The sequence below is a fragment of the Anoplophora glabripennis genome, unplaced genomic scaffold (genome assembly GCF_000390285.2).
Source record: "Anoplophora glabripennis isolate ALB-LARVAE unplaced genomic scaffold, Agla_2.0 scaffold44, whole genome shotgun sequence".
NCBI classification, from domain to species: Eukaryota; Metazoa; Arthropoda; class Insecta; order Coleoptera; family Cerambycidae; genus Anoplophora; species Anoplophora glabripennis.
This window is the reverse complement of record NW_019416229.1, coordinates 1230663-1246465: the sequence shown is the minus strand read 5'-3', so window position 1 is coordinate 1246465 and position 15803 is coordinate 1230663. Positions and strand designations below refer to the sequence as shown.

The following is a 15803-nucleotide window of genomic DNA, read 5'->3' as shown; positions in this document are numbered from 1 at the left end:
TTTTTCCATAAATTCATGTTTTTAATATTCCACAACATTCAAAATTTTTACAATTTCTTCCTCACATGAGGCCTGTACAAGCTCTCAAAGGCTTCCATTTTTTCAGGCACTCACAGAAGACCACAAAGCCTAAAACATATTTAATGTAACTAGACTCTGCAGAAAGCTTGCAAATCCTTACCACGCCAGAGCGAGAAAGGCAAAAATAAATAAGATCATCGACCATATTTCCAAGAACCTACTTCGCCTGCGATGGAGACACGTTCGGACACACTGTATATTTCATGATCATAACTTAAATTGATAAAAAAAAATTAAAGCAAGAAACTCGATTCCAATTTGTCAAATATAATAATTATTCAGAGATTAACTTATATTATTGTAGTAAGATTATTTTTTTTACGAATAAAAGATGTCGTAAGCCAAGAAAACGAACATATTTTTATTTAAATAATATAAATACGTGCTCTAACAACAGTTGCTTTGTAAAAAACAGTTAAGCTTTATTAACTTCGTTCTGACATTTCTATGTTTCTTGATATATTATAGCATATTTATTTTGACAATAGTGGGTTTGAATACGTGCTCTATACAATGCCGTTTAAACAAACTTTTGTTGCTTCGCAAATTTAGATAGTTAATCCATCACAATTCACTGATGAGTATCAGAAAAGGTTATTATATTTAATGCCCGATCTATTAATAGAGGATACTACTTGCTGCCAATTGTCCGCCGACTTGCCATTGCGTGGTGTCGCCAAGGCACTGCTTAACATCACTTATTAAAAAAAGTCCCAAAATGACTGTGGAAAGTGTCGGAGCCCTCGTCAAAAGGACTTTGCCTCAGATAGTGGCAGTTCTGGCAGGTGAGTGATTTAAGAATTTCATTTTTACGGTTTTTTTTTCTAAAGTTAGAACATTTATAAACGTATATTGTCGTACAACTCCTAACTTTTTAATCAAAATGCCCAAAGAATAAAAGATGAATATATTATGTAATTTCATTTATAGATTTAATTTCAATTAAGTAATAATTATTTTACTAGTATGAATAATACACCGGATGAAACAGATATTTGTCTTGACAAGAATCCGATAGAACAAAAGAACATAAATTGACTTTATTATGACTGAATGGCTCGTAAAAAACGCCGCAAGCTACTACTACAAAGTGGTACCTACTCATTACTATATTTTTCAAGGCCTTGAAAAGTTTTTTTTATGGAACAATTTATGTGGCTTGGTTTGTAGGTTTCCACGACAGTTGCAGGTGTTTGAACAATTTCCGGGCCAGTTATCACGTCGTCCGTTTAGGCTGCCTAACGTTTCGAGACGTGTGGCTCTCTTCTTCAAAAGAAATTCTGAATCTAAAGAAGAGAGCGAGATGGCTGTCGAAACGTTAAGAAAACTGTACCAACAGCATGGTAACCAGATCGGAAATGGAATAATGTATATATTTTCCTGAATCCAACTGTATGTAGGTATACAGGGTCTTCACGGTAATAGATCTATTCGAGAAACCAAAGATAATATGTCTGAAATTTTGTATACGGAGGTTATCAGATATGTTCTCTTCGATGAACATAATGCCATCAACGTAGCACTTCTAGTTATACCGGAAGTAGCCATTTACTTGTTTATTTTAAATGGAACACCCTATATATCAATTATTGCATTATCGATAAATATTAAAAATCAGTCAAAAATATTAAAGCTTCCCTGTACTTAAATCTAACTGTTTTCGAGGTAATCGACATATCATAAAAAAAATTGACAGGCGTTTTGAAAATTCCTATCTTTGTTCGTCCTGGAAGCTTACACTTGCTTTTTGGAACGTGTGCATCTTATGTTCTTTGTGTAAAGAACAGAAGATGCACTACCTTCTGCTATCAAAATCATCTGAAGAAAATTATACCAAGTGAACTATTTTTTACGTTACATTTTGAAAACATAAATCCGACAAAACTCTTTAAAATCAAATGAAACACCCTGTAATTTTGTACCATATTACAGAAAATCAAATTCTCTTTTCACCGATATGTATATTGTAGTGGTTACAGTTTCGATTTTCTCAGATATTTGATCTTTTCTTCCATTCTCAAGAATATTTCTTTAAAAATATCATCAAATATGCCTTAAACGACAAATATTGGCATTGTCAGTATTCTTCAAGTATCAAGTATTTGCTCGACAAGAAAAAAGCAAAATAATTATTCTAAAGAAGATATTTTGAATTTATTTTATATCAATGCGACATTCACCATGAATCAGAATTATTAGCTGCATTTCTATGAATTGGTGTTTTGCAACATTTGAGGAATTGAACTCGAATGAAATAGGCGAGCTATATACAATATCGTTCTCTGTAGAACATTGAAATACATTTGTTTTCATAATTATATTAATAAAATGCGTGTTTTCTCGTTTGTTGCGTTTTAAATAATGAGGGAATATATTTACAAAAACTAGTAAGATGTTCTGCCAATGGGATACTATTATTAGCAACTGCAACTACAATAAAATGGGTACATTAAGAACACAATGATATGTAAAATAACCACAATTTTAATTTGTATTCTTTCTCCAGTCGGCTTCTTTCCAAACATCATAAAATTTTCTAATAATGCACTTATTAGTTATTTTAAATTATTTATGTTTGTTATTCTTTAAAAATTGTTACAACATTAAAAATTAGAGGAAAAATCTAAGGCAACCAACCGAAATCATTTTATTAATTATTTCGTTTTACTTGCAAAATCCCAAATCATACAAATACAGTTAATAATTCTAATTCATGGGTATAAAATAAATTCAAAATACTTCATACTTGTAAAATCTGAATGACAGTACATACCAATATTTGGCTTTCAAGGCACATTTGATGATATTTTTATTGTAATATTTTTGGGAATAAAAGAAAACTGCAAATATCTGAGGAAATCGAAATAGTAACCCCTTCAATGGCTATATCGATGAAAAGAGAATTAGATTTTCTACTATATGGTATGGTAAATGCGTGGTATTCCATTTGAATTTAAAAAGTTTTATCGGTTTGAAGTTTTCAGTACTTAGTATAATTTTTTTCAGGTAATTTTGATAGTGGAAGTTAGTGCATCTTATGTTCTTTGTGTGTACCGAAAAGCAAGTGAAAGCTTCCAGGACGAAGGAATATATAAGGAATATTCGAAACGCCTGAAAATTTTTATAGAATGTCGATTATCTCGAAAAATGTTAGATTTAGGTACAGGGAAACTTTAACATTTTTGACTTATATTCAATTTATCTTGTCGATAATGCAATTATATATAGGGAGTTCCATTTAAAAGTACGAAGTTGACAGCTTCTTCCGGTATAACCAAAAGTGCTAGGTTGATGGCATTATTTTCATTGGAGAAAGCATATCTAATAACCCCCGTATACAAAAGTTCAGGGTCATATTATCTTTGGTTTCTCTGAAACGTTGAATAGGCGACTTACTGTGAAGAACCCTGTATAGCAACATAAAACAAATATCTACTTTCTATACTCTCTGCACCCTGCAAGTCAAGTAAAAAGCCAGATGTGTACAAAGGCCTGTTGAGGCAACATGTCTCAATATTTTGTTAAAACTAACGTTGTATAATAGGTAATTTAATTTTTCGATGCACTGACATGGATGAGTTTTTTATTAATTTCGTAATATAAAATTTAATATAAAATTAAATGTAGATACGTCTGTAAATGGTGTTTCCACCTTGAATGATATTTATCTCCAAGTGTGTTGTTCTTTTTTATTGTTTTCATGACACACTTGACAAATTTGGCGGAACTGTAAAATATTATAAAATATAATATTTTGTCTACTTTTGGACTAGACTGGACTGAAAATTGAACTAAATATTACAGCTTGCAGCGTTTTTCATGAAATCCGGTAAATATACCTACCTAGTAGGGTTTCTGATTTCTCGGCCTACTTTTTTTCTCGGGTCTCGAGAATTCTCGACTAAGAATTTCCGAGAATTCTCGAATTCTCGAGAAATTTCTAAAACTTTAAAAAGTCATAATTTTGGTATTGCAATGCGAAATATAAACATGCTATTATACTTAACAATCATCATTAACATTTATTATTTATTCAGTATTTTTATTAATTACTTATGTTTCTACTTCTACTAACAAAACTAAATTAAACTTTGAGTTTTTTCTTAAAAACCTTTAACTTGTTTTTTTATTAAACACTTTCAATATACTTATGTTTATTTCAATGTTTTTGAATCGTAGCTTTCTTCCAATAATAATTATTAATAATCATTAATCATGCAGTATTTTAATTAAATAAATAGTAAATAAGGAATTTAACCGAAGAAATCTTAAAAAAAGCTTTAATTTAAAGATACAGAAGCGTTCTTCCTATTAATTTATCACTTATAATCACAATCTTTTAATTAACAAAACAAAAATAAATTAATCAACTAAAGGAACAGGAACTAAATATTTTCACAATCAACATCAACATTAGGTATCTGCTTATAATAAAATTTCTACACAGACTTATAACTAGGTACATTAAAAAAATAAGAATAATCAAAGTAAACTAAAGCCTTAAAAACTTAAAATAAATAAATCATGAGCTGATAGAGAAACCACTTTAACCGCTCAGTAATTTGTCAAGAAACGAATTGAACGCATGAACGAAACGAACTCCAGTCAAGAACTTAAGACGCGCGTGATTTTTAAATTTCTCGATTTCTCGACACTTTTTTCTCGTCTCAAGTAAGGCCAGATTTCCCGGGAATTTTCGCTTCGAGAAGTCTCGACCAGAAACCCTACTACCTAGTGAAAAACCCGGGTTGTATCAAATAACAATTTTTTTCTTTAAAAGCAGCTTAAGCTCAAGACTTAGTTGGCGTGCATCTTTATTTGTCTGGGTGTAACGTATATTGGAATATGTAAGAAAATGAACACAGGGTGTTTTTCTTTTAATCTTCAATCCTTTGAACACCCCATAACTTTTTTATGCTTAAACCACTAACTGTCAACTTAACATTTTCTTTTGAAAAATTTATTTTAAAAAACTTCTTATGAAATTTTGATATCTACTATGTACTTTAAGTAAAATATCCGGCCTTAAGGTGGCCATATCCCTGGCTGAGAAATAGTCAAATTTCTGGCATTTTTAGGTACTGAAATCTTGAAAAGTAAAACGTACAGAACAAAAGTAAGCACAAAAATAAAATCCTTGATGTTCTGTTTATTCATTGTTACTGTTTAAATTTACTCAAATAAAATAGTAACTAAAAAAAAATGAGTTTGTAAAACATGCGTTTGCTGTTATCCTAAGCCCACATTTTAAGAATTATTTTCACGTACTTATAAATAGAAGTAAACAATTTTATATGTAGGACTAAGAAAGTGAATGTTATAAGAATATTTACATGTGGAGTTGTATATACAAAAGTTAGTATTTTCGTAGATTTCAGTACCTAAAACTTTGATGGTTTGATCGTTTTTTGCACCGTTTATTCGTTTTACTGCGGCGTCTTTGAAAATATCCAGATGGCATGACATAACATTCCTATTATTTGATAAGCTTTAGATTATTCAGTTATTAATTGTTTGAAATTAGTTGTCTTTGTGGAAAACACTATTTAAAGAATATGGCGCCCTTAAGTGCACAAGTGGTTTTTGGAAATTGTATTCTATTTGAATGCGCCATTCTTATAATAAATACTCCTAGAAATATAAAATAAAACTCATCTTTTGGGTAATTTTTAAAAAACCATATTTTAAAAATCGTTTGAGCAACTAGGTTCATATAAATATTGGTTGCAGAATATATTGTTTTCTTTTTTGTAAACTTTCACTGAACGAAACATATCCAAATATTTCATGTACCTCACCTTGTTTCCAAACACGTGTATAATGGCAGTTTTTAAATTTGAATTGTTAATATTTATTCGGAAATGTTTATCAACTAAATTGATCTCTGACAATAAACTTGTAAGGACATTATAAAAATCCCCCTTTCTTGATGAATATTATAGGAAACGACCGCGCTGACTTGACGCTAAATCATAATTTTTGCAAGCGCCTGCTAATCAACGATAACAAAATAAAAGGTTTTCAATTTCAATTAATGGTGGTAAAACATGCCGGAACACTTTGGCACTAGTTAGTTTTAAGACAGAATTATGACCGCGCGGAACAGTGTAGAGGATGTAGAGGTGCCTTTTACTTTTAGGGGTGTTCTAACCCAGGTAGTTTCAGTAGTTGCCGGTAAGGTTTATTTTATTTATCGAGTATGTGTTTTATATAATTATTAAAAAAAAAACGAATAATAGTTTATACTGGTCAGAAAAACTTATTAAGTTGACTTTTGAAGTTTAATAATTGTAACTCGTTAACTTAAAATTTTCGTACCCTATTAAATGCGTCATAAGGGAACTACAGTCACTCGTAAAGTAAATTAAAAAGTTCATCAGAGCTTTTAACAAAATGTTGCTTTGATGGAAAAACAATTACACTACAATTTTTTGATAATAATAATTTATACAGGGTGGCATAAAAGTAAGGGAACCCCAAAAAATCTCGCGAGATATGCATTTTCCGGAAAAACCAAATATAGGGAAAATTAGTATTTTTCCCCGGTTATTCAATGGTGGCCATGCTATCACCACTGACCACGTGGTTATTATGGGGTCAAGATGATTTTTTTAAATGGGAACCCCCCTTTACGTTCAGATATAACCTTGACCATTTCAAAAATTTCAAAATGGCGGCGAAATTAAGATGACGGATAGAATTTTTGAAAGTTAACCTATTCACACATAAAAATAATTGTTTAATTCAATGCAGTAAAATTTAAACTAAACAAATAATATCTTCCCATATCCGCAATGCAAACATGTATTTGAACAAAGAATATTATTTCTTTAAAATATTTATTTCAATTAAATAATAAACGCTTCACATGAAAAATATTTATGTATTGAAATAATGTAGTACATATTGTTGACTCAAATTTTTCATTGGTTTAGAGAAAACATTTGTAATTTTATTTTAAAAATACTATAAAATTAATATAACATTACATTTGTTCTAACAAAACAAAATATATGTTTGAAAGAAAATTATTGTTTTTTAAATATAAATAAATGGTTTTATTTGATATGAGACTATAACTTTCCTGAATTAAATAAAATAGTTCTTTGGAATAAAAATTTGGAACTTTTTTAGGAAAGATAGGGTAAGGTTAAAATAAATGTATGAGTATGTTTGGATAGAATGTATTTTTTCTTAAATAAACGTATACACAAAACATTACAAATATAAGAAATAATTTTAAGAATTAATGTTCCTTAGCTGTTTATGTATAAAATAACATTCACAAAAATATAAATAATTTTTCCGAGACAGTGTGAAATACGGTAGGTTTAACTGTTCCTAAAGTTTTAATGTCTACCGTTACAAAATTTTCAGAGATCTTCACAGAATAAGCACTATGATGCAAATCATAATTTAAGGTAATTAATAAATAGAAATGAAAACAAATTATTGTATTGTTGTCTTCATTAATAATGATGTTTTCTATTATACCGAAAGAAGGATTAGGATACCTAATAAAACACAAGACTTGATTTTGTAAAAAATACCATTAATTTTTAACCATGGCACGCAAAAACTTGAAGATGAAATTTCTGAATTAGATGGAAGGATAACGTCTCCTTTTATTAAATTTTGAATTGGTCCATGTTCAAACGTGTCTATTAGTCCTTTTGTGATAAAATTCTATACGATAATTTAAGCTGCGTCCGCACACAAAGTGAAAAATGTACATTTTTTCTACATGTAATAAGGGTAGCTAAATATTTTAAATCTTTATGTTTTACGTCGTATCTAATGGAGATAACATGTATTACAGGTCCAGGTTTCTTTATTATATTTGGGTAGTGAAGCAAAAAATTAAATTTAGGCTTTAAATTTTCTTTAAATAGTTTTAAACACATTAGGTGATGGTCTTCAATAAGACATTTTAAAAAATCATTGGATTCATCATTAAAGATAGACAAAAATAACATTTCGATTATTTCTAATAAAATTAAGTATATAGTAACCATGTTTTATCATTTTCTGGGAAAAGCATGAAGATGACAGTAATATAACCGTTTCTAATTTGTTCATGCATACTTAATGTTTGGAGGAATGTTTTTATTTATACATATAAGAGTTATACTTAATTCGAGCATTTAGTAATGTAGCTTAATGTAAAATATTTATTAGTTAATAAATTGTTAATAATTTTCGCCATTTCATAACGATGGATTCCTTCGAAAAGGTTATGCATTAAATCACAACTAATATTTTTATATATGTGAAAGTCATCCAGTTCAATGAAAATGCAATTTTCCTTAACACCATAATCAGAAGCAGTTAAATGTTCTAAGTAGTCTTGTTCTTGTCTAAGACTACATTACACACTCCTACGATGTACTACACAGTACAGTACACCACAGACTATACACCATACACACTCACACTACACTGCAAGTTATAAAACACATACGAGACGAGTAACTGCATGTGGTAGAAGTTAAAAGTCTAAATGCCTTTGGCTGTCGCTGAAAGTTAATCCACGCTTTTCGCCGTAGTTTTAAAAATATGATAGTTTTGAATTGAAACAATATACTAAAATCAACTATACCACATCTTTAAATGCAGTTTATCTGAAAATTTAACGATATGATAGTTTTATGTCAATAAATACTATTATTCCTTTGATAAAATAAGTGTTTTAATTTGGACTTATGATTTATTTGTTTTAAATAAGTTCATTTAAATTAAAATAACCAAAATGTTGATGCAACCTTAAATCATGATTGTTTTAAAGAAATTGATTTGTTTTTACATTATAATTTACTATGTTTTAATACATTATATTATATGTTTAAATTTAGGATGTATCTTTGATTCTAATACATTTTCTAAACATAAAATAAAATTGTTCCAAATACATGAGTAATACTGAAATAAAGATATATGATCAAATTAAATAAATATTTCTTCATAAGAAACAATTGCTTTTAAAGAAATTTGTAGTTTATTATTAAAGATACCTTTTTAGGTGTGTTGTTACCAAATTTTGTATACGGATGTTTTCGAAGTCGTTGATCACAAATTCGAGGTCGGATTTAAAAAATCAAGATGGCAGATCCAATATGGCGGACGAGTTTTTCGAAAATCAGCCGATTTGCACCAAACGTTGTATACGGAGGTTTTTAGGATTGCTGATCACGAATCCGATGTCAAATTTGCAAAATTCAAGATGACGGATTCAAGATGGCTTCCGATTTTTTTTTGAAAATCAGTCGATTTGCATCAAAGATGGTATACGACCGTTTTTGGGTTTACTGATCACGAATATAGGGTCAGTAACCTCCAAAACCCCCGTATATCAAATTTGGTCCCCATTGATTAATTTTAAAAAACCCCATCCACCATCTTGGATCCGCCATCTTGAAATTTGAAAATCTCTTATTCGTGATCAGCGACCTCGAAAATCTCTGTATACAAAATTTGGTGATAATTTCATCCGCCATCTTGATTTCACCGTCATTTTGAAATTTTTGAAATGGTCAAGGTCATATCTGAACGTAAAATTTTCCGCTCTTTCCATTTCCGGGGTCAAGGAGGGTTCCCATTTAAAAAAATGGTCTTGACCCCATAATGACCACGTGATCAGCGGTCAGTGGTCATGGCATGATCGTCATTGAATAGCCACGGAAAAATCCTAAATTTGCCTATATTTGATTTTTCCGGAAAATGCATATCTCGCGAGATTTTTTGGGGTTCCTATACTTTTATGCCACCCTGTATAAAAAAATATGATATGATTTATATAATTTGTTTTTGGTATGGTATAATTGTATGGTATTTAACTAGTATAATTTTGTTTAATGGAAAATGGTTCTAAATGATTGTTTGTTCTGTAAATGGTTATACTGTTGGACAAATAAAGTGTTATTATTATTATTATTAATAAATATATTCACTTTCTGTTTTGCTACAGACTACACATACTTACATTAAATAAATACAAATAAATTCTCAAAAGTTCATAGATTTTCTAAGACAATTTTTGTATATTGTAAATTATTTAGAAGTAGTCTTTGGGTGCTAAAAAAATATGGACCAACTAATATTACACATTTTACAAGACATTTTTTTGTGTATCTTACGTAAAATTCGATGATATTGAAATAAAATTAATATACACAATTAATATACACATAACTTACAGAGAGCAAGTTAAACCTTTTCTTGCTCTTTTCATATTATATTTTTAAAGGGGATTGTAAGCAGATAAAACTAAAACAACAAGCGTTGTCAATATTTAATGTTTACAAGTTACATCTTTTATTTTAGATGAATTCATAAGACAAGGTAACCATTTGTCTGTGAGGTCACCCACAATGTGACATTTTAGGTATCTGACGTAGTATATGGATTATAATTTCATCGCAGTAACAAATAAAACTTGATTTTGGGTATTTCATTCGATTATAAACATGCATTGCTTTAAAACAGATCTTTTTGTAAATCTTGCTTAAAATATTCTGTGTCCATCTTTATGATTGTTTACTTATAATGAAAAAAATGTGTATAAATACTAAGTAAAACCTATTGATAATCCCAATCACGTTTTTTTTTTCTAGGAACATTGGCGGCAATCAGTGATGGCATGCAATACGGTTGGACCGCCCCAGTCATACCCATCCTCCTGGGTCCAAATAGTCCGGTTGAAGTAACACCAGCTCAAACAGAATGGCTAGAAACCCTGCTGATGTTAGGTTCCTTCTCCGGATTAAGCCTAACCATCTTCTTCGTAGACCGAATCGGAAGAAAGCGATCCCTACTACTCTCTTCATTCGTTACTCTCCTTGTTTGGTTAGTAACAGCCTTGGCACCAAGAGTGGAATACATATTCGCTGCCAGAGCCTTTTCTGGCGCGGCTGGTAATATGGCTTTCGTCGCTGCTCCGATGTACGTAGCAGAGATAGCCGATCAGAAGATCAGAGGATTCCTTTCCAGCATAATCTACTTAATGATGCTGATCGGAGTGTTGATAATCTATTCTGTCGCCCCATTCGTGCCATTCTACGCTCACTGCGTAATTGGCGGAGCCTTGGTGTCCATAGAGCTGATAGTGTTCCCCTTCATGCCAGAATCTCCGTATTATTTGCTGTACAAGAACAAACCGGAGGAAGCTAGGAAATCTCTGCAGTGGTTTAGGCCAAACCAGAACGTAGAGAAAGAATTGGAAGATATCAAGGCAGCTGTGCAGAGACAGGTCACTGAAAGAGGGAAACCGCAAGACCTTATTATGGTTCCCAGTAATCGCAGGGCCATCTTGATCATGGCCATCTTGAACTGGGCGCAACATTTTAGTAGCATCAGCGTCCTTTTCATGAACATGCACGTCATACTCGAGGCTGCGGGTTCCATATACATGGCCAATTCCATCGCGGCTATTTTATTTGCCGTTATTATGCTCGTAGCTGCAAGCATTGCTTCAATATGCATAGACAAGTTTGGAAGGAGGACTTTATTGATTCTTTCTAGCATACTTACAGGATTATGTCTGTTAGTTATAGCAATATACTTCACCTTGAAAAACATGGAATATAATGTAGCTGCCATCAGTTGGATACCAATAGTGTCAGTAATGTTGTACGCTTGTGTGTTCAAGTTGGGATTAGGTATGGTGCCTATAGTTTTAACAGCCGAACTGTTCCCAGCCAAGATGAAGGCCATGGGGATGACTATAGCTGATGGCATGTACGTCACTTCCTCTCTTCTTTCTTTGTTAATTTATCAAAAGCTGAAAGACAGTTATGGCATGGAGTATCCATTCTACATATTCTCTATATCTTGTTTCTTCGCGGCATTATTCACAGCTTTATTCATTCCGGAAACTAAGGGTAAAACCTTGGAGGAAATCCAGTTTATACTCAAAGGGCAAAAAGCGCCGCGAAAATCTGTAGATTCAGCATAGATTTGTAAATGTATGACAATGTGTGCAACTAATAGTGATCTAAACTTGCAGTATCCATGTTTCCATTTTGTTAAAAAATTATTTTTTTACTATGTACATATATTGTTTTATTTTTAGAGATGCTTTAGGGTAGTGCGATATATTGGTTATCATTTATATACATACTTTAAAGAACAGTAACTCTAATTCAGCAACTGCTGTGTGCGTAAAATTGCAGTATATTTAGTTATAATATTTAACGTATTAATCTCTTTATACTACTTGTGGAGTTTAGAGAAAATCTCAAATATTGAATGTAATTTCAATGATTATAGAAAACAACCCTGAATCATAAAAAATTTATTTAATTATTTTTTAAATCAACTAGATTTCTACAGATGTGGTAGACAAGGGATATATTTTTAAATATTTTTTAATGTTAAACTACTAATGAGTAAATAACAATTTTTGGGAAATTTAATTCTGATAAACAGAGCAATGAAGTAGAGGGGGAATTGGTTTTGAAGGATTTCCTCCCATTTTGAAGAAACACAATCTTATGTATTGAATCCTCTCAATATGCCGATATTGTCAGTTTTTCTCTAATTGTAACATAGTTGGATAGGAAACGAAGAACGAAATTCAAAAAATAAAAAATTTTCCGCCATAATTGTAAAGAGGTTACACAGAGCCTTGATAAATGTTTACAAGCCACGTAATCGCCGAGCTCAGGCAACCAACATTACAAGGCTGGTACTGGTAACGAAAATTCCGTAAATCTTGGCGTCACCAATATTAATGATTCATTTACAAGGAACAATAACAAATCGTTACGTCTACACGTGTAAAATTACACCAATCACACCAATGCCATGCTTTAATGTAGGTAATCTTGATCCTATTATTTTAATATGTAATTTTTAATTTTACCGAAATTTAATTGACAACCTGAAATGAAGATCAGGGAGAACCACAGAGCCTAGACCGAGAACAACAAGAAGAGGTCAAAGATTCCTAGCTGAGGCTAAGGAAATGAAAGGTAATGGTAACTGGCAACTTCCTTTCCATTTCCAAATTTGTTTTGTTCGACAATACTGTTTTTGCAGAAATATAATTTTTATTATGCAAGGTGTTTGTAAATAAGTGCGAAACACTTTAGGGGGTGGTTGTCGAAGTTAGTTTGTGAAAAAAAAAAGTTCATATAAACGTATGTCGAAATAGCTTCGATTCCGAGATACAAAATCTTTAAATTTTAAGTTTTTATTTATTTTTATTAATTATTTCAAAGTTTTAAAGATATTGACTCGAAATTTGAAAAACGCTTGGGAGGGATAAATGTACATTATTTGGGGTGATCCGAATATTTCTACTTGTACCAGTGGCGTTCGTGCGAGAATGACACAACTTTTTTAATAAAAGAAATGGTACGCCACTGACTTTTTCCTGATTTCAGGGATCATTTTTTTTAGGAATCCACCATCAATTCTGAATGAAATTGGTCTCTTCAATTTTTTTCGTAGGAAGCGCCGTTTTTGAGGAAAAAAATAAAACATATTTTATTGCAAGTTGTATGTAATTTTAATTTCTATTGATATATTATCTAGTAGATCGCTGTCAATATTTCTAAATAAAATACGACCATCAAATTTCAAGTAATATCTTTAAAACTCTTTGAAATAATTAATAAATTAACACTGTATCTCGGAAACGAAGTATATTTCGACCCAAAATAAATAAACATTTTCTCATAAAATAACGTCGGCAACCGCCCCCTTAAAATATTTCGCACTTATTTACAAACACCCTGTATATTATACTTAAATATGTTTTAATACACAGGAATTTTTTAAAACAGTTTATTGAAAAAAACAGAACTAAGCTTTCTGGGGTCAAAAAGAGCTTACGGTTTCTCTTTTGTTTTCAGTCTCAGAAGTATTATACAGAATGTTTCAATAAGGTGTTGCCAAACTTGAGGGGGTTTAAGTAATTTTTATTAAGGATAACGCAAAAAATGTTTCGAAACTAAATAAACACGTTTATCTCTTTTAATAAGTGTTTATCAACTGCATGTTTTACAGACGATGTTGGTAAAAATTGATTTTATCCACATCTGTGTGATAAAAGCTCTATTGCACGCATCTAATTTAGCCATGCAATGTCATCTGTGTCACGCTGCGAGGAATAGTGAAACAAATGAACAGAGTTGTCACGTAATAAATGCTCGGACATAATTGAGTGTTTCACATTTGTTTTGTTTGCGACGAAATTTTGCATCTAAGTTGTTGAAATGAACCAATTTGTTTTGGTCGAAGAGTATGCATCTTATTTATGGCAAAGCAAGATGCAGCGCTAGTGAAGCTGAGCGCTTTCTGAATCGCCGACATCCTTGCCCAACAAGAGAAAAAGGCAACTTTAAACCAGATATAGGAAGTTGACATCCACGAACTTCATGGACAATGGTCAATGAGGAAGAGGTTTTGCGTCGAACTGAAGAACAACGTACCACAAGCCGTTTTAAACAATTATTATAAATTTATTATTTTTGCGTTATCCTTAATAAAAAATATTTAAATATCGAACACCTTTGGGGTCAACGTAATAAATAACGTTACGTTTTTGGACAAAAATTGCTCCAGGGCAAAAACTGTTCATTTTACAGTTTATATACAAAAATTTTCTTCCGCAATGTCCTCTATAACTCCCTCAAGTTTGGCAACACTTTTTTTAAACACCCTGTACATTGCCTTAAAGTTATTCCTAGAGATGTAAACAAGCATCTATGTCTCATTTCACCGTATATACTCCATTCAGTTCGATATGACATCGACACTAGTAAGAAAGAATAGTATTCTATGGATGAAGACAAAAAGACTATTGTTATATCAAAGTGAATAAGCAAAAACAATGAAAGCTTAAGGTTTTTACCGTTTTCATAACACAGGCATAATTTTAAGTCAATAGCTTTGGGAACATCATTGAATGATATACAGAAATACAAGGAGATAAATATTATACGGGGTAGGACAAGTGCCAGTTCTCAATTTAAATTGTATATAAATAAAAATCTGAATATATTTTTTGGCTTATTTTTATTAAGATCTGTAACTTTTTTTTATATTACTTATATGAAAATATCAGCCAGATAAGTTGCTCTAGCATTGTTACAAAGTTGTGCTTGTTTCTCAGCCACTGACTTCAAACCGTGCCTATAATTGCTATGGACCAGTACCGGAGCAAGTATAAATACAGTTTAAATGATTTAGTATTTAGCTCCAATGTTTCTTCTAATTTGCATGTACAAGTGTGTATTTTAATTTAATTTAATTTATTGTAATAGCCATCCAGATGTAGTAATGTACTTAATTAACGTATTATTAAATAAATGAAATGAAATGTTTCTTCTAAATAAAAAGGCGATATATTTCTAGAAACGTCAAAAAGTCTAGATCAACGTCTTGGCAATCAGCTCAGTGATATTAATCAGCCATGCACATATGCTGTTTTCGAGTAACATTACAAGAAAAAACTCTAAAGCTGTGTAAGCTGGATATAATTTTCAAATTAATAATGTAAAAAAGTTAAGTAACAATAAAACGTATACAGGGTGGACCAACTTTTTGTGACAAACTTTAAGGGTATGTTCTACGTCCAAAAATAACCGTAGTTTGCTATACAAACAATAGTCCAAAATTGCTTCGTTACGAAAATACAGGGTGTTGAAGTTTATTCTGAAAAATAGAAAAATACATTTTTTTTAAACCGCTTAAGATAATTAAATGAAATTTGACAGGTG

General features: G+C 31.1%; 1 protein-coding gene across 1 annotated transcript; it reads left to right on the top strand.

The window, feature by feature from the left end:
* The first annotated feature begins 703 nt into the window (after positions 1-703).
* LOC108917687 (facilitated trehalose transporter Tret1) lies at positions 704-12127 on the top strand. Its single transcript, XM_018724420.1, has 2 exons — positions 704-866; positions 10692-12127. Exons 1-2 carry the CDS (start codon positions 800-802, stop codon positions 12029-12031), a joined length of 1407 nt encoding a protein of 468 aa, XP_018579936.1. The 5' UTR covers positions 704-799; the 3' UTR covers positions 12032-12127.
* The last annotated feature ends 3676 nt before the right edge of the window (positions 12128-15803 follow it).